Raw genomic sequence first — 21,221 nt, 5'->3', positions numbered from 1 at the left:
TTTTTTTTGTGCTAAATATTAATTAAAAAAAACAGCTTAATTTGGTTAATCAACACTGGGAAGGGGGGCTGTGGAATGAAAAATAAGAGCATCTGTGTAGGAAATACTAATTAATTTTATTTAATAATGAAGAAATGGGAATGAAAAGGTAACCACTAATAGTATGGAAAATTATAGCACAACTTCTAAATTAATACAGGGAATCATGGAATGAACAGTACTTTCATCAAACCAACGCCTACACCTCTACACCACCAACCCTACCCCTACCATAAAAAGGGAAAAAAACAAAGTTTAAAAGGAATAAAACTAAGCTAAAATGAATAAAACTAAGCCTATTAGTTAAGACTGAGAGTTTTAGACCAGGTCAAAACTAAAAGCTAAAGGAATAAAACTAAGCCTATTAGTTAAGACTGAGAGTTTTAGACCAGGTCAAAACTAAAAGCTAAAGGAATAAAACTAAGCCTATTAGTTAAGATTGAGACTTTTAGACCAGGCCAAAACACAAAACACCCAGTTACGTAGTTTAAAAGAAACAAACCTAAAACAAAGTGTCAAAAAAAAATAATGAATGAACAAATAGCTATCAGGCAAATGAAAACAAAATTGTAATAAATGTGGGAATAATAATCCCATTTTGTCTGGTAGTAAAAATCAAATGAAGAAAAAAAACCCAAAGGAGATAAATAGCTCTTCCAGGATCACACGGTCTAAAAGAGGTAGACTTGAAATTTTAAGTCAGCTCTGATTCCAAAGCCTGTACTTTCTGTTACTACACACTATTTCCTCCGTATTCACAACTTCCTGCCTAAAATTTCCTGGTCATATCCATCACATAACCTTACTCATATCTGCATATTCATCCCTACCTCAAACCAGAACCTTCTCTGCCTTCTACGTTCTGATAGCAGATACATGACCTCCTAATGGTTTGCAAAGTTAGACCCCTCGAGGTCATTCTCAATTTCACCCTCATGGATGCTCCAACCTAACTCCACACTTCCACAATTGACTCCATCATTTTACATCAGAATTCAGTGTCTCCTCTCCCATCCTTTCGATTCTACTGTATTTAAGCCCTCATTCCCTTCTTATTCCTGGTGTTTAGTCTATATCCTCTTCACATCCATCCTTCATACTGTTCTCAGAGATATCTTCCCCCTCAACCGCAAACAAACCCGATGTCACAGTCCTGCTTGAAAACCTGTTGGTTCCCCATTGTTCCCCAGTTCAACGCCTTAGATTGACCATATAATCATGTACATTTTTACACGCTACCCCCTGCCCCAAACACCTCTGCCCACCTGGCAAACTTCAACCATGTTTCAAGTCCTGGGTCAAATGGCCCTTCCTCTGGTGGCAAAGTCACTCCCATAGCTCCTTCAGACTCCTACCTGTACTCTAGATCGTAACCACTCTGCTCTTACTGAGTTCTTCCCCATATAAAACTGTGTCTAGTTTAGCAGGTGATAAAAGTAAGTATGATGAATAAATGAGCTAAGGAGATAAAGGATTATATGACTTCCAAGCAAAGTGATTTACATTGAGCCTTAGTGTTAATTCAAAGCCTTCTCAACAAGTCATTTAAACTGTGTTTCTACTTTCCTCTCATCTGAATATTACACTGGACAACTGCCTGGTAATAAGGATGACCCTGCAGATATCCACAACACTTGTGTCTCCTGCCCGAGGGGACTTCCTACTTTGCCTTCTTCCCTTGACATAGCGGTAGACTAATGGGACTGAGGTGTTGGGACAGAGCTGAGGTGCTTGTACTTGTGAAATATCTAGACCCTTTCTTTAGAAATAGGAAAGCAATACTGTGCCAGGACTTCTTATCTTCAGAGCTGGGCTTAAAGGAGGGTTTAGCCTCAGCTAAAGTAAACGGAGTTTTGCTAAAGCACACAGAGCAATGGTTGTCCTTGGAATCTTTTTGTTACTGCCTTGACCCTAATCCACTTTCACTCCTCATAGAACGTTGCCATCCTCTTCCCTGGCTGTCTTACTGAGCCCCAGCCTACTAGACCAGAAGCACAAACACCCCTCTATCTTTGTCTACCTGTAGCTCAGAAACATTAGGTTTCTCCAATCCCAGGCATCTAGAATCAGTCTCTGGGGTCACATGACCTGCCATCCTCATCTTTATCACCACCATCATCACGGTGAGGTGTGCTCAGTTCTTTATGCTGACACCAAGTGATTTACAGGCAGTAAGTACCTTCATAGCTGCCAGTGAGGTAGACACTGCTATTAAACTTATTTTATTAAACTTATTCACAGAGAAGTGAAGTAACCTGCCTGATGTCTCAAAGTTAGTCAGTGGTGGAACTGGAATCCAAACTCTGGACTGTCTGACTCTAGAAGAAAACGAGGAACCATTATGCTAAAAGGCAGAATTTGGAACACCTCTCCATGACTAAAGTTCCTCCTCTAGATTGGGACAAGGTGTTCATCCAATGTGAAGATCCTGATCTTCTAATGTCACTCTTGGCCTTCGTCATCGTCTATTTAAAAGACCATTTACTTTTAAGGCTTTAAGACCTTTGAATTGTCAGCTTTAAAGGCAAAGTCAACTTGGGAGAAATAAACAATGGCTGCTTAGTCACAATGATTCACCTTATGTCAAAGCTTCAGCCTCTGAGTTATCTAATCCATCCCGCAACAAGCATTTATTCTTTCCAGTCCTGAGCCTGACTCATGATGCAGTGCTTTGGTATGTGCTCCTGTCCGAATTCCTCCCACTAACATGTACTCAGATCCTTTGGGTTGTTCATAACCTGCCTGGAGGCCTTGGGAGCTTTTGTACACTTTATTCATTAAGTGACAACTTTAGGAGAGCAGATGCCATGGTTGACCACAAATCTGTCAAAGTTTTATCCAGTAGAAATTTGGATTAGAAAGACTTTCCCAAAGTCTGTTTTTGTTTTTTTGGTGTGTGGATAGTCTTATTAAAACCAATGACTATCTATCAATGATAATAATGTGAAATGTAAAACCAGGGACAGTTTCACTTATGATGCTAATCAGAGTACGTCATCACTCGTTGTTTACTAATTAATTCTAACCTCTCTATCAACATTTTTGAGATGAACATTCTAAGCCAGGTTGAAATGATCATTTATCTCTTTTTTTTTTAAACATCTTTATTGGAGTATAATTGCTTTACAATGATCATTTATCTCCTGACTGCACTCTTATTAATACTGCTGCCTGAGGTGACAACACACACTGAGTAAGAAGGGTGGGGAGGGAAGCAAAGCAGAAAAGCTGTGACTGGAAGGGCAAGGAAGTCTGGTGAAATTATCTGAGAAACAGCGCAAAAATAGTTTAATTGAAGGTCAAAATCCTTTTCATATTATCTTATTGTTATTTCTAATATAATACATTATGATAGATCTCCTGTACAGCTTTGAACTTAGCTATAAAACCCAATATGAATGAATTGAATGAGAGATTTGATTAAGTTTATTTTTTCCTCATGAGCTATGAGTCAATCATACAATTCTCTGATAAGCTTCCATGATTTTATAGACTCTCAGAAAGCCCCCAGCTGGGAATGTGACTCCATTCGCATCAATACTTCAAACTTTAATCTGTATCAACTTCAAAAAGGGAAACCTTATATCTTCCTAAACACAGAAGACTATTCGTCTGCTAAATATTCCTTAGATACTCCTTTGAATTTGTCAACATATTGTAGGACTATTAGTTTCATAGCATATATGAAGACCAAGCAGTTTTAAGGCACAACTATTCTATAGATTAGCTTTGTATCCTCGTTCGTCTAACTGAGAAAATGCTTAAGAATAAGAATTTCAGACTTGTTTGAGTGGACTATTATAAGGGTGGGTATTACCTGATAATTTGGTAATGTCTAACTAATTTGCAGTATACCTGCTGCATTCACCTCTACTTATATTGAAACATACAGATTTACTATTCATTTACCATTCAACCAACAACTGTTAGACATCGACTATGTGCCAGGCACTATTCTAGGTACTAGGCTATAGAAATTTAAAAATGACACAAGTCCTTTCTTTTATTAAGCTTATATTCCAGTGAAAGCAGACAGACAACAAACAAATAAAATATATACATGCTTAGATACTGACAGTGACGTGGAGAAAAATAGAGTACTACTTTGGGGGAGCTGCAAATTTGAGTAAGATGGCCAAGGAAGGCCTCACTGAAGAGATGGCATTTAAACAATATCTGAAGGAGGAGAGAGAATGAGCTCCATGCATCTCTCAGGACAAACATTCCAGGTGGAGTGCATAGCAATGTAAGTTCCAGGAGGTTAGAAAATTGATCTTTCACTTTAAGAGCCCCAGGGTTCCTGGCTCAATAGTGACCACACATCAAATAGTAGGTGAATGAATATGTGAAGTAAAACAGCAGGAAATAGCTGTAAAAAAAAGGTGGTGGTGGTAGTTAGTATTACTTTAAACTATCTCAAGTCAAAAATTTATACTATTGCATAAATTCTACATGCTTTGATTCTTGTAGATGTTTTTGAAGAGAAATTAGTAACCAGGATCTATTCCAAGTTCTTACAGATTCTTAATGGACTCCAAGGCTAACAAATGGTCAATGCCACAAAATTTTCTCAAAACGATATCAGAATCTGCTCCAACACTTACATTTACCCTCTGGTTCTGTGTCAAATGGACAGTGAGTACAGCACCCATGTACCTTGCTTGTGCAGGAGGAAGCAGAATAGCTCTTCCTCCACATGAGAGCGGGGTATGTGCCCAGCTCTGAAACTTCGGAAGATCTACCACGCGCATCTGAAGCATAGGGACCACTCTCTACTTAACAGAATCACCACTTGTTGAAGAATGTAAACATTGATCTTGGTGACCCTGTACATATTAAAAATACGCTTAAATAGCTGATACGGCAGAAAGAAAAAAGGGTCTATTAACTATCCCATTTTTTAAGATTCAGTTCCTCCCTTGAGCTAAATTATCACAATGTATTTTTAAAATAAAATAAATGACAGTCCATAAAATAACTTAACATCAGCAACTATGGCAGGCCCACACAACAAAAAGTACAACCACTGTGTTAATTTGCACCTAAATGTGATAATACAGAGTGAAGTGTTTAGAACACTGCTTGGCCCATAGTTAGTGCTCAATAAATATTATTATTATTAATGAATAATATTAATATTATTAATACATAATTAAAGGCTTGAGTAAAATCAGGAAAATCAGCAAATATTTATTATGTGTCTGTTTTATATTTAGCGTTGTGTATTGGGATAAAAAGAATTAGAAAACCATGGCCATACCCTTTAAAAGCTTAAAATATATACAACCAGAAAGTTCTATAAAGTCCAAATAGAAAAAGTTCAGTAGCATATAAAGTAGCACTAGAATGTGAGCTAAAATATGATAGTTATGCAAGATATAGAGTAAGAAAATGAGAGTTTCCAAAAGGGAAAGATCATAAAAACCAGGAAGGCTTCAAAAAAGAAGGACTGGGGCTTCCCTGGTGGCGCAGTGGTTGAGAATCTGCCTGCCAATGCAGGGGACACGGGTTCGGGCCCTGGTCTGGGAAGATCCCACATGCCGCGGAGCAACTAGGCCCGTGAGCCACAACTACTGAGCCTGCGCGATTGGAGCCTGTGCTCCGCAACAAGAGAGGCCACGATAATGAGAGGCCCGCGCACCGCGATGAAGAGTGGCCCCCACGTGCCACAACTAGAGAAAGCCCTCGCACAGAAATGAAGATCCAACACAACCATAAATAAATAAATAAATAAATAAATAAAATAAACCCAAAGTTTTAAAAAAAAAAAAAAGGACTGGTACTAACCGTGACCGAGCTGGAGGAATGAAGTACATCTATGAGATAGTTTTGGGTAACTAAAATCTAAATTTACTAAGGTCTGAACTAGGATGAGAGCAGAGGCAGCAAATTTAAAGGCATGGATCTGAGACCTATGTTGAAGACAGAGGCCTGCTGGTCTTGTGACTAAATGGATTCAGGGATAGTGAGTGCGGCAAATTCCACTTACAAACCAGGCTAGAGGTAGCTGAAGCCCCAGCTAGAGGACTAGACTGAGTCCAGAGTGACCACTGGTACCTACAAGCGGCTCAATAGGTCCAAGTGGAGACTAGGCAGTGCACAGCCCTGGGCCACCACGTGTCATTCTGTAAAAGATGCGGTAGTTAAGGCTGGTAGAAAGATGCCAGTGCCTCCAGCAGCAGGAGAAAGCATCAAAAATAGTGGAAAGATAATTGGGCGGGGCACGGGGATGCTGGTGCAGTTGACTGAGACACAGAAATTCCTCAGAGGAGTGTTCTGGAGTGAAAGTTGATGGGCAATGTAGTGGTATAGAGTGGGGGTCCCTGACCTGCGGGCCACGGACCGGTAGCGGTCCGAGGCCTGTTAGGAAGCGGGCCGAACAGCAGGAGGTGAGGGGTGGGCAAGCAAAGCTTCACCTGCCGCTCCCCATCGCTCGCATTACCGCCTGTACCAACCAACCACTGCACCCCCATGGAAAAACTGTCTTCTACGAAACCGGTCTCTGGTGCCAAAAAGGTTGGGGACCGCTGGTATAGAGGTTGAGTTTCAGATGACAGGAAAGCATCTACTGCCTTATGAGTGAGTTGGAAATGTGAAACACATATCATCAAAAAAGGAGGGTTGAAACCATGATACAACCCTTCGTTTTTGTACAATTACAAATACAATTCTCCCACTTATCCCAGGAAAAAAACCAAAATTAAAGCTTAGAAGAGAGATGGTAAAAAAGATGCAGAAGTCAAGAGAGCGAAGTTTGAAGGAATGGCCTGAATAGAATCAGATGAAATAGAGCGGTTGAGGAGATTTCTTCACGGGAAAACCTTTTAAGGCAGAAAAATAAAGCTTTCAGAGTGCATATGCTCAACCAAACAAACAGAACAGTCCCGTACTTGAAGAATTATGCCTGATTTTATATGATAAATTGAAGGATAATGTGGAAAGAGCAGGCCGCATGACACAATCCTACCATAAAGCATTAAAGCATGACTCAGAAATTTATCCTATAGAAAATTAATAGATCCTCCCTGTTTGCAAAACAATACAAACATGACATGCAACCCAAAACAAAGACCTTTATTCTCCCTCTTTTTAACTTGCTTTTTAAAAATGTGGATTACAAAAAAAAAACCTTTGGGCTTCCCTGGTGGTGCAGTGGTTGAGAGTTTGCCTGCCAATGCAGGGGACACGGGTTCGAGCCCTGGTCTGGGAAGATCCCACATGCCGCGGAGCGACTAAGCCCGTGAGCCACAATTGCTGAGCCTGCGCGTCTGGAGCCTGTGCTCTGCAACGGGAGAGGCCACGATAGTGAGAGGCCCGCGCACCGCGATGAAGAGTGGCCCCCACTTGCCGCAACTAGAGAAAGCCCTCACACAGAAACGAAGACCCAACACAGCCATAAATAAATAAATAAATAAATAAAATTTAAAAAAAAAATCTTTAATGATTTCAATGTTAATTTCAACCTACATCCAACAGTGAATAATCTCACTGGCCAATAACTTTAAACTTTGCTTTGTTGGAATTTCTGGAAAGTATTTTTTTTCTAACTTGGAAAGCTTTAAAGTTTGAAAGTTTGATAATAGTTGATATTATCAACTGCTTTCGTGTTTTCAAAAAGCACACCCCAAAGACCTGCTATTAAGGGACAGCCCTTCCCCCACCCCTCCCACCTTTTTTTTAAAAAAACTATTCTACTCCCATCATAGCTTCTGCAAAGCACAGTTTATATTTATGGGTAGTTTATCAGCTGCACTTTTTCTTTTAGAACTAAAATTTTTTTAGAAATCACCCTTATGTATTCTAAGGCACAGCTTAAATTAGATGCTAGATTTTAGATGACTCTTTTACAAATGTACGTGTGCATGTATGTTTATTTGTGTATTTATGAAGATTAGTTTCTACTCTGACAGCTTAAGTGTAAAAGAATAGGCCAAAATTTAAAAGAAATTTTAAAAGAAAATGCAAATAATGCAGAAAAAAATAAAAATGAGTAAAATAAAATAGAAATATGATAGATAAAAATGTATTTCATTAAAATTATGACTGTCAACAACAAAAGAGATAAGATCAAAATTAAGGAAAACTGGGAATTCCCTGGCGGTCCAGTGGTTAGGACTCCTCTCACTGCCGAGGGCCCGGGTTCAATCCCTGGTCAGGGAACTAAGATCCCACAAACCGAGTGGTGGGGTCAAAAAAAAAAAAAAAAAAAAGAAGGAAAACTATGGTATTAAATATGGTAGGGGTAAGAAGAAAGAAAAACCATGTCTATGATATGCTAGCTCACCAACAAAGTAAAGTTGTGACCACAGGATAATACAATAATCTGAACGTTACTTTGACCCATATAAGAATCTGATAAGCAGGTTGGGTCTGTTACCAGATGCCCTTTTGCCACCTGTCTTGCGTCAATGCTCTACAGTCCCCACCTCCTCTAGCTCCCTGGGTGACTCCTCTTCATCCTCTAGTTGGACGTTCAGGTGGCCCCTGACATCCTCAGGCTGGGTTAGGTCCTTCTGTGGGGTTCTTGATGCCCCATGTGCATACCCCTTCAATACCACCCTCTATTAGAATTGCTGCGTGTTTATCTGTTCCCGCCTCCCCACCACTAGACTGTAGCTAGCCCTGGAGGGCTGGGTCTCAACCTTTATTCATCTTCTTAACACAATACCTAGCAAATAGAGTTTTTAAATATATAAACTAATAAGCCATGTTCTACATCATCGATATGAATTAAAATGGGGCCACATACTAAGAAGAAACCCAGCCACACAACAGATGAAGTTAGGCAACTTGTAGGGAGAATCTGCAGGCTCAGAGCTATACAACTTTATAGCATAAGAAGGGAAATGATTTTTGTGTGACTAGCATATTTATACTTTCTACAAAAAAAACTAATAATGCCTGGATTTGAAAGACAAAGAAACCCAAATGGAAAGGTATGAGTTAAGGTGTAGAAGCTAATTCATGATGGGATTTACATTATAAAGGAGTAGTCTCCTGACCCTCTGGAGCTACTTTTACTCAGGCAGATATGAATCCGCATTGCAACGCAAAGGAGACATTTAACAGTGGGAAACCTAACCCATCAGGGATGGGGTGGAGATGGGAGAGGACACAAGTGCTTATCTTTGCTTGGATGGATCCAAAACCAGAGTGTAAACACTTACGCTCACCTGGAATCTCTTCCTGCTTTAGTAGCTCTGCCTTTCCCTCTCAGTTCTGATCCACTTGTCTAACTGACCTTTACTGGGGAACAGTGGGCATAGTTCACAGAAGAGAGATCTCCAGACTGCACAGCACTCCAAGCAAAGAGGGGCCCCCCACCAGGGCCACAGGCAGCCCCGTTCTCCAAGAACCTACCAGCCCGAGGGAGACCTGACAGAGGCAGGGAACTTCAAGCCTGGGTGCAAACTCTAAACACAGAAACACGCAGCTTGTTGACTTCCAGCAAGTCACTGAAATTTGTGTTGAAAAAACCTTGGCAGCAAAAGAAATGACCTCACATGACCGTGATGGCAAGGGAGAGAAAGAGGCCTGTGTTCAAAGAATGGAAACAATGTCAACAGACTTTTGAAAACCAGCTTCCAGTGAATTTCACAAGTTTGGATTCTCGAATACAAATAATCAGAGATGGGGTATGGGGTTGGGTTTTCCAATTGAAACATTAACTTTTACAAAATGCAGTAGAACTTTAGGAAAGTTATAGGCCATCCACTGGAAAGACTGTGGCGACCTAACTCAGCTCTGGTTTTAAAATATCCAGACGCTCTGGAAACACTGAGACACACCAACTAGACATTTCATCTTTCCAAGGCACATAAAGACAGTATCCTGTTTTAGCAACTTTGCATAAATGGACATTAAAGTAAAGGAGGAGTTGGCACCAATATCCTTGCTCAATGTTCTGGAAGACAAGGACTGCTGAGTGCCCGGATCTTGGCTTCCTGGTAAGCTAGTCCTGTGACCCAGCTCTTTAGGTGATTATGTGGCAAATACTGCAGTTGCTAACCTTTTGCAAGGGTCTTAGATAACAAAAGAAAAATCAGACCCCTCAGCACAGGTCTTGTGTTTTTCCTGGCAGCACATTGGTAGCATCAGTCTATAAATTCAACAGCAGCATTATTTCAACGTGGAAAGCAGTGAGTGCCCTAGCAGTGCACAGTCTGTTCACATAAAAAGAACCACATGCTGACTCTCCTGGTATTTTTTAAGTTGTAAAATGTAAGCTAAGCCATCACGCCTCTCATACATACATGCCCTCCGGTGCCACATTAAACTGTCATTTACGATACAAGAAATGAAAATGTCCCTAATCCTGGGCCGGACTTCATTGTTGCTTAAAATTTAGTTCTATGTTTATATCAACATACTAAATTCTGTTTCCCAATCCATCTGCAGAACTCATAAAGGCATGCTAGAAAGCATGCTTATTAGAGTGATGTCTGTTTGTCCATCATCCTCGAGGCGAAAAAAGTAACATTTCAACAACGGGGTCCCTGAAAGATCAAGCGAGGGCTGGGGATACCTAGCTGCTTCTCCCGCTCCTCACGACGCTCCTTCGCCAGCCGCTGCCGGTCGTCAACGCGCAGCACTGGTGGAGGGTCTGAAAAGGAGAAGAAAAACATGAGAAGAGGGGCAGATTTTAAGAAAACGATATACACTGATAAATATCTTTTTGTCCAGTAAATCTGATGAATGAAATATTACTACATCTTACGTATAGTAACATTATAACAATTAGTACCTATAACTATACTTTCAGTGATGCACTTTATTATAATTTTCCTGAGAATTTCCAAGTATTATCTTCTATTTAAAAATATTACATAAGAGGTTAGATTCTAAGAGTTCTCGTCACAAGGAAAAAACCCATTTCTTTTTTTTTTTTTTTTATATAGATGATGGATGTTAACTAAACACATGGGGATAAACATTTCACAACATAAGTCAAGTCACTATGCTGTACACCTTAAACTTACACAGTTTAATTGATGCTGTATGTCAATTATACCTCAATAAAACTCAAAAAAATAAAGTAAAATAAAAAGACACACAGCCCCCAAAAAATTTGTGTAAAAACATAACTGTGCCTTTGGGCTTATTTTTATCAAACAATATATATGAGGTTTTGTGTTCCTAAGCTACTGAACCTCTATTGTTTTTATGCTTTAAAAAGCCTGTTCCTTAACAACACATAGAATCCTAAGTGAATTTATTATACTAAATAGATGTTCACCAGATAGATGTGAACAGCCCAGCTCTGGAGTCAGACAGGCATGAGATCACTTCCGGTTCTGTCACTCGCTTGCTGTGAGATTTGGCCGAATTACTCACCCAGCTCTCTAAGTCCTAAGCTATGATATGGGGTTCATGGGTTTTTCACTTATTGCCTATGAGGATAAAATAGAACCTATCTATCTCACATCATTGTAAGGATTAAATAAAATAATGCATGTAACAGCATTAGCACAGTGCCTAGCACTTGATAAATCTCAATAAATTCATTCATTTACTGAACACCCTGAATATCTACTGTGCACCAGGCAGTGTTGTATGTGCTGAAAAGAGAGCTTTTAACAAAAAGGACAGAAATCTTTGCCCAAATGGGATTTGCTTAGGGAAAATTTATGGAATAAATAAGTAAAATATAGAGAGTGAAAAAAGGGGCAATATATAAAATGTTAGACTGCGATAAATGCTAAGGAGATAGCAAAGCAGCCAAGGGGACTGTGAAATGGCAGGAAGGGGAGGTCTGACATTTTGGATAGGTGCCAAGGGAAGTCTAATTGTGATGGTAGCTTTTATGTGTAAAAGCCTGATGGAAGTAAGGGAGCTACCCGTGCAGATATTCCAAGAGAGGAAAAGCAAGTGCAAAGGCCCTGAGGTTACGAGTACCTAAGGTGTTCAAGAAACGATATGAAGATCTGAGCCATTGGAGCAGAGTGAGATCTGTAAGTGATGGGGCCAGAGACCTGGGGGCCTGGCGAGGACTTTGGATTATGCTCTGAGTGACATGCCACCAAGGGGCTTCCAGCAGAGGGCCACATGAATACACTCACTCTGCCTGTTACTGAATAAAATGAAAAGCATAGTAATAATAATAATGATGATGATGATCATGATAATTACACTTAAAATCAGCTTTATTTTCCCCGCTACTTAATGAACATCACAATTTTAAGATCTCTTATTAAAAATAGAAACCTACTGGAATAATACTTTAAAGACAACATGGCAGAGCTTCATCAACAGACTTAAAGGACTTGTATCCCAAATGCGTCTTAAACGTCACATAATTTGTACATTTAAGGAAAATAAAAACTGTCTAAAAGCGCATTAGGAGCTGCATAAACCTGGCAGTGTGCATCATGGGCAGGACCAGGCGATGATATTTTATGCTTTTGCTTTGCTTTAAGGTATGCTTTTTAAAAAAATTCGTAATATGAACCCCTCACTAGCTCATACCCATTATGATAATTATTTCCCAGATTTACTAATCATTTATGAGGTCTCAAATATTTTTTATGTAGAAAAATGTGGCCTCTGGTCCCAGAAGGTTTTCCTCTGACACTAGAAAAGGGGCACGTGGACTCCCGTCAGGCACTTTGTTAAGGATCACAGACAGGGGAGTTCTGCTGTCATTTGTTTTTGGAAATGATAGCCATAGCAAAATGGTATTTTGAAGAAAAAATGATCTGAGAACAAAAGCCAAAATGAAGTTAGAAGACTTCCAACAATTACTTATTGCTTAAAAAAGTCCGTAAATAATGAGGTTTCACTCCCTCGTGAAAACTTCGATTTTATTATGAAACTTGAAAATCAACTTTATTTATAAAAGCCACATAAGCACATTATAGAATGTCTGTAAAATAGAGTCTATAAAGTCAAATTGTGTTCATGGAATATGGAGTATGTGACATTTCTAGCTTACTTTCAAGTACTTGCCAAATTTCACACAAAATTTTGAAAAGAAGGTTTTAATAACAACATATGGGACACACACACTCATCCTCACCTACCTTCTTCCATCCAAACCAACCCTGAGAGCTCTAAGTCAATAACTGATGTTCCTGCAGTCATGAGGCAACACTCAATTATGCAATGGAATGCTTGCTTGCCTTTTAGATGCATAGTTGGAAAAGAGCAATGCAAGAGGGGGCATAGTTTACCTCTGATTTCTATGCTATCATTTCATGTGAAAATTACACTCTTCACATGTAACAAACTGAATCCTGTCTGGTAACAACTGTGTACAACAACAGGCTGTATACAGTTCTATGCAGATATATCAATAAAAACTATAAATAAGGCCAATGCTTAAGAGTCGGAAAATTCCCACCGGCCACCTTTATCACTTCAGTACTGATCTCAATCAGTATTTATTTAGAATTAGATTTGAGGAAGCTAAGAACAAATGCAACACATTTCTAAAGTATAAGATGCAATAGTGACTATGATATGCTAGACAATTCCGGTTGGTCTGGGAACCTGGCAATAGAAAATACTGTAGAGTGAAAAAGGTATTCAGTTTGAATTCTGTTTCCGTCCTTCTGGTCACATTAATAAAAAGCCACTTTGATACCAGAATGTTAATAAACACCCTGTGACAGATGAAAGATGGCTGTGAATGCAGGTAGGAAGAGCAGAGCCTGGTCAGTTTTGTTCACTGTTATATTCCCCATGCCTAGGACTATACCTGACAGGAAGGAGGGCATTCGATAAGTACTTATTAAATGAATGAATGAGGGGACTTCCCTGGCGGTCCAATGGTTAGGACTCTCCGCTTCCAGTGCAGGGGGCGTGGGTTCAATCCCTGGTCAGGGAACTAAGAACCCCACATGACAAGGGCGCGACCAAAAAAAAAAAAGACAGAATGAATAAACAAATGAGCCAACAGCCTTAGCTAACTTTCAGAGCCAGTACACTTCCATTAACCTTCACTACTGGGGCAAACTCATACCAATCTTGTATTTGACAACAGACTTTTAAAAATGTAAATACTAGCGATTACAGTTTTAAGGTTTAATAACTAAAAACTGATAAACATGATCTTTAAAGGTAGGATTTCAGAAAGAAAAAATACAATTGAATAATTCCAAGTGAACAGTGAATTTTCTGTAATTTTTGTCTCCCTCTCATTACTACCCTCATAACACTTTTCTCTGGAACAAAATGAAGGTATAGAAAATGATCTGACATCACGAACATTTCACATTGTTTCCCAACAGATCTAACATTGTTAGAATAGAACTGAGCTACTTATTCTCAGATGGAGAAGTTTTAAGAGAAATAGGATTTCGGTGGCGGTAAACTTGCAGCTACACTCTGCATCCAACCTCCTACCTGTGATGATTGAAAAGTAGAGGGACTACCCAAACGAGGGCACTTTTAAGAGTGAAAGGGCGTGCTGGTAAGAGTCTGTCTGTGGCGACGTGTGTAAACCTGGACTATTCGGCAAAAATCGGAACTAAAGAGTGACCCTCAAAGATCAAGAAAATCAACTCACTTTGACAAGGATTTTTTCCAAGAACTCACTAGACCTTGACTCCTATCTGAACCACTACTGTTTATACAGTAAACTACTTCTGTGAGGGCTTTGCATTTTACAAGGACTTCCATATATATTATCAGTTTATTCTTCCCAATAATCCTATGAGTTAGCCAAGCAGCTAGTCATTCAATGAAGAGTTATTATGCCTATTTTCCAAATGAGAAAACTGAAGGAAATAAATGCATGTGACTAAGGAAGGTGGTACAGTTAAGTGTCAGAGTTAGGGTTTAAAATCCCATCTTTAACTCAATCCTGTCCCCCCTTTTCACAGCATGGCATCTACAGAGTCATTAGAATCAGAAAACGGCTGGAAGATTACAAGTCATGCTTTCCTCCATGAGGGAAATTTATTTATTATTTATAAGAAGAAAGTTCTACTGGCTCTTCTAAAGACTTGTGGTGGGGAAGAGTAGAGGGATAGGAATTAGAGGCATTTTTAATAAACTGGAGTTTCTGCTTTTCTCGGGTATGTGCACAGTAGTTCATGAAGAAAATGCAATTTTCTCTTCTAATCAGGTCAAACTTTTACCATTTGGGTTACAGTCAAGGACGAGGTGAAATGAGTCCTCTAAGAAATAATCGCTCGAAGCACAGAGGGAATTCACAGGAAGAAGATTCACAGCTTGTTCTCAGGAAAAGCTTCACAGGGGATGTAGCAACTGAGAAGGATTGCCAGAGACACACTTGGCTTTAAGAAGTGTGGATGGGATGGATGGAGGGTGTTACAGAAGGAGAACAATGTAAGCTTGGTGTTTCCCAAAGTGGGTGGAACAGTGGAGTCTGAGGCTTGATTTTAGGTCATACACGGACAACTTTTTTTTGTTGAAGTTTGGTTGATTTACAGTGTTGTGTTAATTTCTGCTGTACTGCAGGGTGATTCAGTTATACATGTATATACTGTTTTTAATATTCTTTTTCATGATGGTTTATCATAAGATACTGAATGTAGTTCCCTGTGCTATACAGTAGGATCTTGTTGTTTATCCAGGAAATTCTATATATAAAAGCTTACATCTGCTAAAAAACAAACAAACAAACAAACCTTTTACCATTTGGAGGCAGCTGATGGAGTTTTGAAGAAGCATCTCGTACTTCCTCAGTTAACAGTAGTCATAAACAGACTTTGTAACTTTACAAAGTGTCTCTTTTGGACTTGGTTCAAGTATTCACAGCTGAGAGTACCCTTCCCTCTTGGATAACACAAGACACAGTGTGCACATATTTATAAAACACCATGAGGACCTTCCATTACATGTTTTAAACGTAAAATATTAACTTTGAATGTGAACAGATGCTTTCTAAATCAGAGATGTTCTAGAGCATAAGTATCAGAAAGTAAAGGAGGGCAAGAAATTTAACTAAAATTTACTGGATTAAAAAGGCACCCTTTTTCATTGTCAGGATACTTGCATCTGCTTAGGGCAATATTCAAAATATCCCCAAAACAGCATGTGCTTCTTTTCTTTTTAAGTTCCTACAGTAAGCAAATCAACAAAAACTGCTTTAGACAGACATTCCTGTGACTCATATCCCATAAAATCAAAAGGTTTTACTCAAGCCTGGAACTCCAACTTGGAACCTCTTATGTCACCTTCAGAGATACGGAAGATACTCAGTATCTTCCTGAGTACTTCCAGATACTTCCAGATACTTCCTGAGATACTCAGGAAGATAACATGGTGGTTTTAAAAATAAGAGTCTTCTATGTATCTTTGCTTATGTGTATACACAAGAAAGCAGACCCAAGGATACTTAAAAGATGTAATCTGAAATGAAACGTCTCCTCACTGAACTTGACTCTGGCAACATAAATCAAGTGGCTCTATAAAGAGACGGCCAATTGGAGCAGAAAAGATGTTTTTGGCCTCTACATTTCTATGCACTCTGCATATCTCTCTTCTGATAATGGAAATACTGTGTTAGAATGATTTATTCATATACTGGTTTACTCCACCATACTGTCAGCTACAGGGTAGGAATGATGTCTTTTAATAATATTTCCCTAGTACCTATACAGTACTAGCACCAGATAAATAAACAAGTTATCGGGATATAAAAGTATAAATTGCACAGTAAAGAATGTAGGAATTAGAAGCAATGGTTGATGGGGAGAACAAGGGAAAACCAGTACAAACCACTGAGCTATGTTCAATTCTCACGGTAAAACAAACGGGATTTTCATGCTAAAGAGCTTCTACTTCTACAAGGATGCTCACTGGAGTATAAGGAACAAAAGTCCACTAGAATAAGCTCCACGAGGACAGGGGCCCTGTTGATTTGCTCATACAGTATCTCTCACAGTCCCAGTCATAGGGCAACTACTCAATAAACATTAGATGGTGGCTGGGCTTTGGGTGGATAGATGGATGGATAAATGAATGAAAATGCAAACTGACTAAATGGGGAAATCTTAGCCTACAAATTAAAACTCCACTGAAACTACACATCATTTGCCACTAATGGTTATTCATGCAATACCTGCAATAGTACTGGTTATTCCTCTCCTCAATGGCAAGCTAGATTTATCTTCTCTGTTCAAGACCTTTTCCACGTGGGAAAAAAAGCCCCACAAAACTAGGTGCAATAGGGAATGTTTTCTATGGGGCTAGATACAGTTATTTCCATCTTTATTCTCACTGATTCACTGTTCTTGAGTGACTTTGGCCTTGGATGCAGCAAGAAGTAGGCTTCCAGGAACCTCATGGGGTGTTCAATTTGCCTTTACCTTCCTTTGACTGTCTCTTATCGTCAGACTGTAAGTTAGTCTCTCCCAAGGACCACACAATGGTTGTTGGATACCTGGAAGCAACTGCATTGTCTATTCAATTGTTTGTATTATGTTTACAGAGTGTTGGCTTCGTCGTATCGCTGAGTGGAACAGACCATGAATCACAGGCTGTTAGATGAAATTACTGTGTAGGTGTACAATCATTGCAGGGAATGGAGAACAAAAACATCATTCTATACCAGCTATGCTGTGTGTAATGATTTCCTTAAGTGGTTTTTGAAAAAGTCACAAAAGAGATATGAAAATGCAGGGCATACAGGTACAGAAAATTGTGTCATATCTATCATTTCAGGCAGAATGGCAAAATTATTTCCTCTTATACACTGCTTGACAGTTAACAGTGCGTTCACATACACCATCTCACTGACTGTCAAAATGATTCTGAGAGGTAAGTAGGGCAAGGCTTTGAATCTCCATTTTAAAGAGAGAAAATCAAGGCGTGAGAGGTTCTCTGACTTATATTCATACAAGTCAGTCTGAGTATGTGTTTTGGTGGCAGGACTGAAACCAAGCTCTCCTAAATTCCAGCTTGACTAAGGCCTTTGGGTTAACCTTCCTTTTTCCACAGCAAAGGCAATGCATAGTACCTGGTTTATTTCCTGTGTGGTTGCTATTTTGTCCTGAAATAGCAGAAGAAGGCCGGTTGGAGGCCGCGGTTTTCTTATCTTGCACTTTGTTGCCATCAGGCGCTATACAAATGAGACAAAAGAGAAAAGACATACTTAGTTTCTTAAAATTTATTCAGAAACATTCACATATTCAACATTTACTGTTAACCCTTGTATCAAGTGCTAGGCTAGATTCAGGAAATATAAAGATTAAGCAGCCAACAACCCCTGCCCTCAAGGAGCACACTATTCAGTGGGAAGAACACATTCAAAAATCAATAGCCTCAGCTCAACTGACCAATCCTACAGCGGTGGCGTGTTCAGGGTCCATGGAGTTGTTCACCCCGGCTGTCCCAGTTTATACATAAAGCAACCAGGAAGAAATAGTGATCTAGAGCCTCTGATCTTTGTTCTTAAAAAGGTCATGTATTAGGAACCAAAAAATTCCAAGAACATAACCAAGCAGGTCACCAAAAGGGAAACAGGGAAATAATTTACTAGGATTTTGGAAAAGCCTCTAACAAACGTTCAATAACAAAGATTATTCAAGAGACTAAGGGAAATGTATTCTAGGAAGGGACCAAAGGGCAGAAATATCAGGCAATTCTCCAGTTGTATAAAGTATAGGGTCCTTCAGGTAAATTGTTCTTTACACATATGACTTTAATATATTTTTAAAAGATATTTAAAGTATCTTTGCTACTTCTCACAAATCATGTCAAAAACCAAGCCCTTGTTATTCCCTGCCTCCTACCCTCTGCCTTAAAATCTGTTCCACCCAGTCTTCCCCATCCATTCAGGCAACTCCGTTCCTCCAGTAGATCAGGCCCAGAGCCTTGGAATCATCCTTGATTTCTCTCCTCCAATCACTCCCCAAATTTGATCCATTAGTAAGTTCTTTCAGCTCTACCTTAAAAAACATCACCTCTACCACTACCTTTCTGATCTCCTCTTCCCTGTGTGACTGCAATATCCTCTTAACCAGTCTACCTGGCCCCACTACTGATCCTCTTCAGTCTGTTCTCATCTCAGCAGCCAGAGTGATCCCATTAAATCATAAGTCATGTCACTCCTCGGTTCCAAGGTCTAACAGCCGCCATCCCACTCAGAGCAAAATTCAAGGTCTGTCCGTGGCCTACAAGGTACTATATGGTTTGGCCTTTACCTTGCACCACTTTCCCTCTTAATTACTCTGATAATACTGACTCAGATAATATCATACTCAGATCATACTGACTGACTTAGTCCGTCTCAGAGCCTTTGCATGTACCTGAAATGTTCTTCTCCCAGATGTCAACACGGGTCTCCCCTTCACTTCCATTGGGTCTCTGCTCAAATGTGACATTAGAGTCCCCTTGATCTATCTAAAATAGCACCCCTATCACTCATCACTGCCCACTCCTTCTTACTCTGCTTTGTCTGTAGCCCTTATCCCTGACATGTTACATATTTATCATCTCCTCCATTAGGCTGAGGGAAAAGGATAATAACTAGAAAACAGGACTCATTGGTTCAAGGTTTTTGAATCTGAAAGGATGTGATAGTAGTTACGCTTCAGGAAGACTAAATTTAAAAATGGTACCTAAGATGTACTGAAAAAAAAAAAGTTACTAAATTTACCTTTTACCTCTGAATGAAGAATATACCAAATTATGGTTGTCTGGCAATTACATACAGTATTAACTAGCATAGGAAACCACAGACTAAACAGTAGAAAGCATCTTATATAGTATGTTTAACACTGTTTAATTGCCCAGTTTCAAATAATTTGTTGGCTTTAAATGCAGGTTCAAACATAAACACTGATTGCTATAACACAAACTCTCACCCCACTTGCCAAAAACAAGTTGCCAGTCATCACCACGTGGCAGGTAAAGTCCATACTAGTTAGTATTGGCCTATAGTCTCACAATTTTAGAGGTAGCCCCTAAAGACCAAAAATTGACTTAATTGGAACTCTGGTGCTCAATATGGATAGAACAACTTTCTTCCATATTCTGCAAGGTAGTCTTAAAACTGCTCATAAAGAAGATGAACAGAAAGGAGTGCACACAGATTTGGAATACCTTTATTATTTTCTTTTTATTATATAGCCACCTCCAGCACATAGTAAATAACGCCTTAACTAGTAAGCTGTTTAAGGGATCTTCTACTTATTATTTTTACTTAAATGAAAGATAATTAGGACCACTTGTTTGGAATATATTTCAAATGTATTGGTTTCTTTCTTGCCTTGGCATATTTGACATAATTTAATCTGTCTCTGGTGATTGAATATCAGCAGTTGCCCCCAGGTCCTGACAACAGACATCAATCCAAGCTAAATATTATGTTACAGTAGACCATGAAGGAGATTAAACACATGTTCAGTGCAAGTGACTTTTCCAAATAATCCTCGATTAATCCCTGATAAAAAGCTTTTTTTTTTTTTTGGTTGTAATTTGCTTTGTCTTGAAACTCAAATGTAAGATATAAATTTCAATTAAACTGGAGGTCTGGTTACTTGAATTCCAATTTATCTACATCTGACTTTTAACAGATCCACTCTAGTTGAACATCTATCTGCCCACTTTATTATCATTTGGATCTCAGGAATTCATTTCTATCACAAAAGACCTCCTGAGTCCTATTCATAACAAGACAAATTTAAAATTGATCTTAAAATGTGTTATGTTCATATAAAACTGACAGGTTAAATTTAGTAAAATAAAGGTAATTTAAAAAGTTGTCAGGCTATTTAGCCCAAGATTATATACTGTTAATTTTTAACCATTAGGTTGAACATTTGTCTAAAGTTTTCAGGCTATGTTTCTGCTTTTCTATCGGTCTTTCCTTTCCACCACTGTAATGGTCCTTATTTCTCCAAAAACCATTTTGGTTAACACTCTATCATGGTAAGAGGGAAGATAAACTCAAACAGACCTGGGTTCAGCTGTGAGCCCTGCTACTAACTAGCTCAGTGACCTTCAAAGTTTCTTGACTTCTCTGAGTAGGTAATACGGGGGTGAAACTGCCTAACTCACAGGGTCGTTGGGAGGATTAGTTGAAAAGATGTTAAGAATACGGCTTGGCATATAGGAGGTGTGTAGCAAATATTCAGCCCTCCTCTCGGCGTCTACGCTCTTCCTCAAGGTCCTGGGCCTCCCACACTCGGAGGTGTAGCTGTGTGTTTGAGTTTGTGGGGAAGGTGTGCTTTGGAGTCCGATGACCTGGCTCTGCCCCTTAGAAGCTGTGA

At 39.3% G+C, this 21,221-nt stretch overlaps 1 protein-coding gene across 3 annotated transcripts in view; it reads right to left on the bottom strand.

Moving 5' to 3' along the window:
* MAP7 (microtubule associated protein 7) overlaps window positions 1-21,221 on the bottom strand; it is a 161,098-nt gene that overhangs the window by 41,493 nt on the left and 98,384 nt on the right. For all 3 annotated transcript variants that reach the window (XM_059941126.1, XM_059941128.1, XM_059941127.1), the window contains exons 2-3: window positions 17,966-18,067; window positions 10,565-10,642 (exon numbers count right to left, since the gene is read on the bottom strand). In XM_059941126.1, the coding sequence (XP_059797109.1) occupies window positions 10,565-10,642; window positions 17,966-18,067 (180 nt within the window). The remainder of the gene's footprint in view (window positions 1-10,564; window positions 10,643-17,965; window positions 18,068-21,221) is intronic.

Source organism: Balaenoptera ricei, chromosome 12, assembly GCF_028023285.1.
Source record: "Balaenoptera ricei isolate mBalRic1 chromosome 12, mBalRic1.hap2, whole genome shotgun sequence".
NCBI classification, from domain to species: Eukaryota; Metazoa; Chordata; class Mammalia; order Artiodactyla; family Balaenopteridae; genus Balaenoptera; species Balaenoptera ricei.
This window is presented reverse-complemented; position numbering and strand designations above follow the sequence as displayed.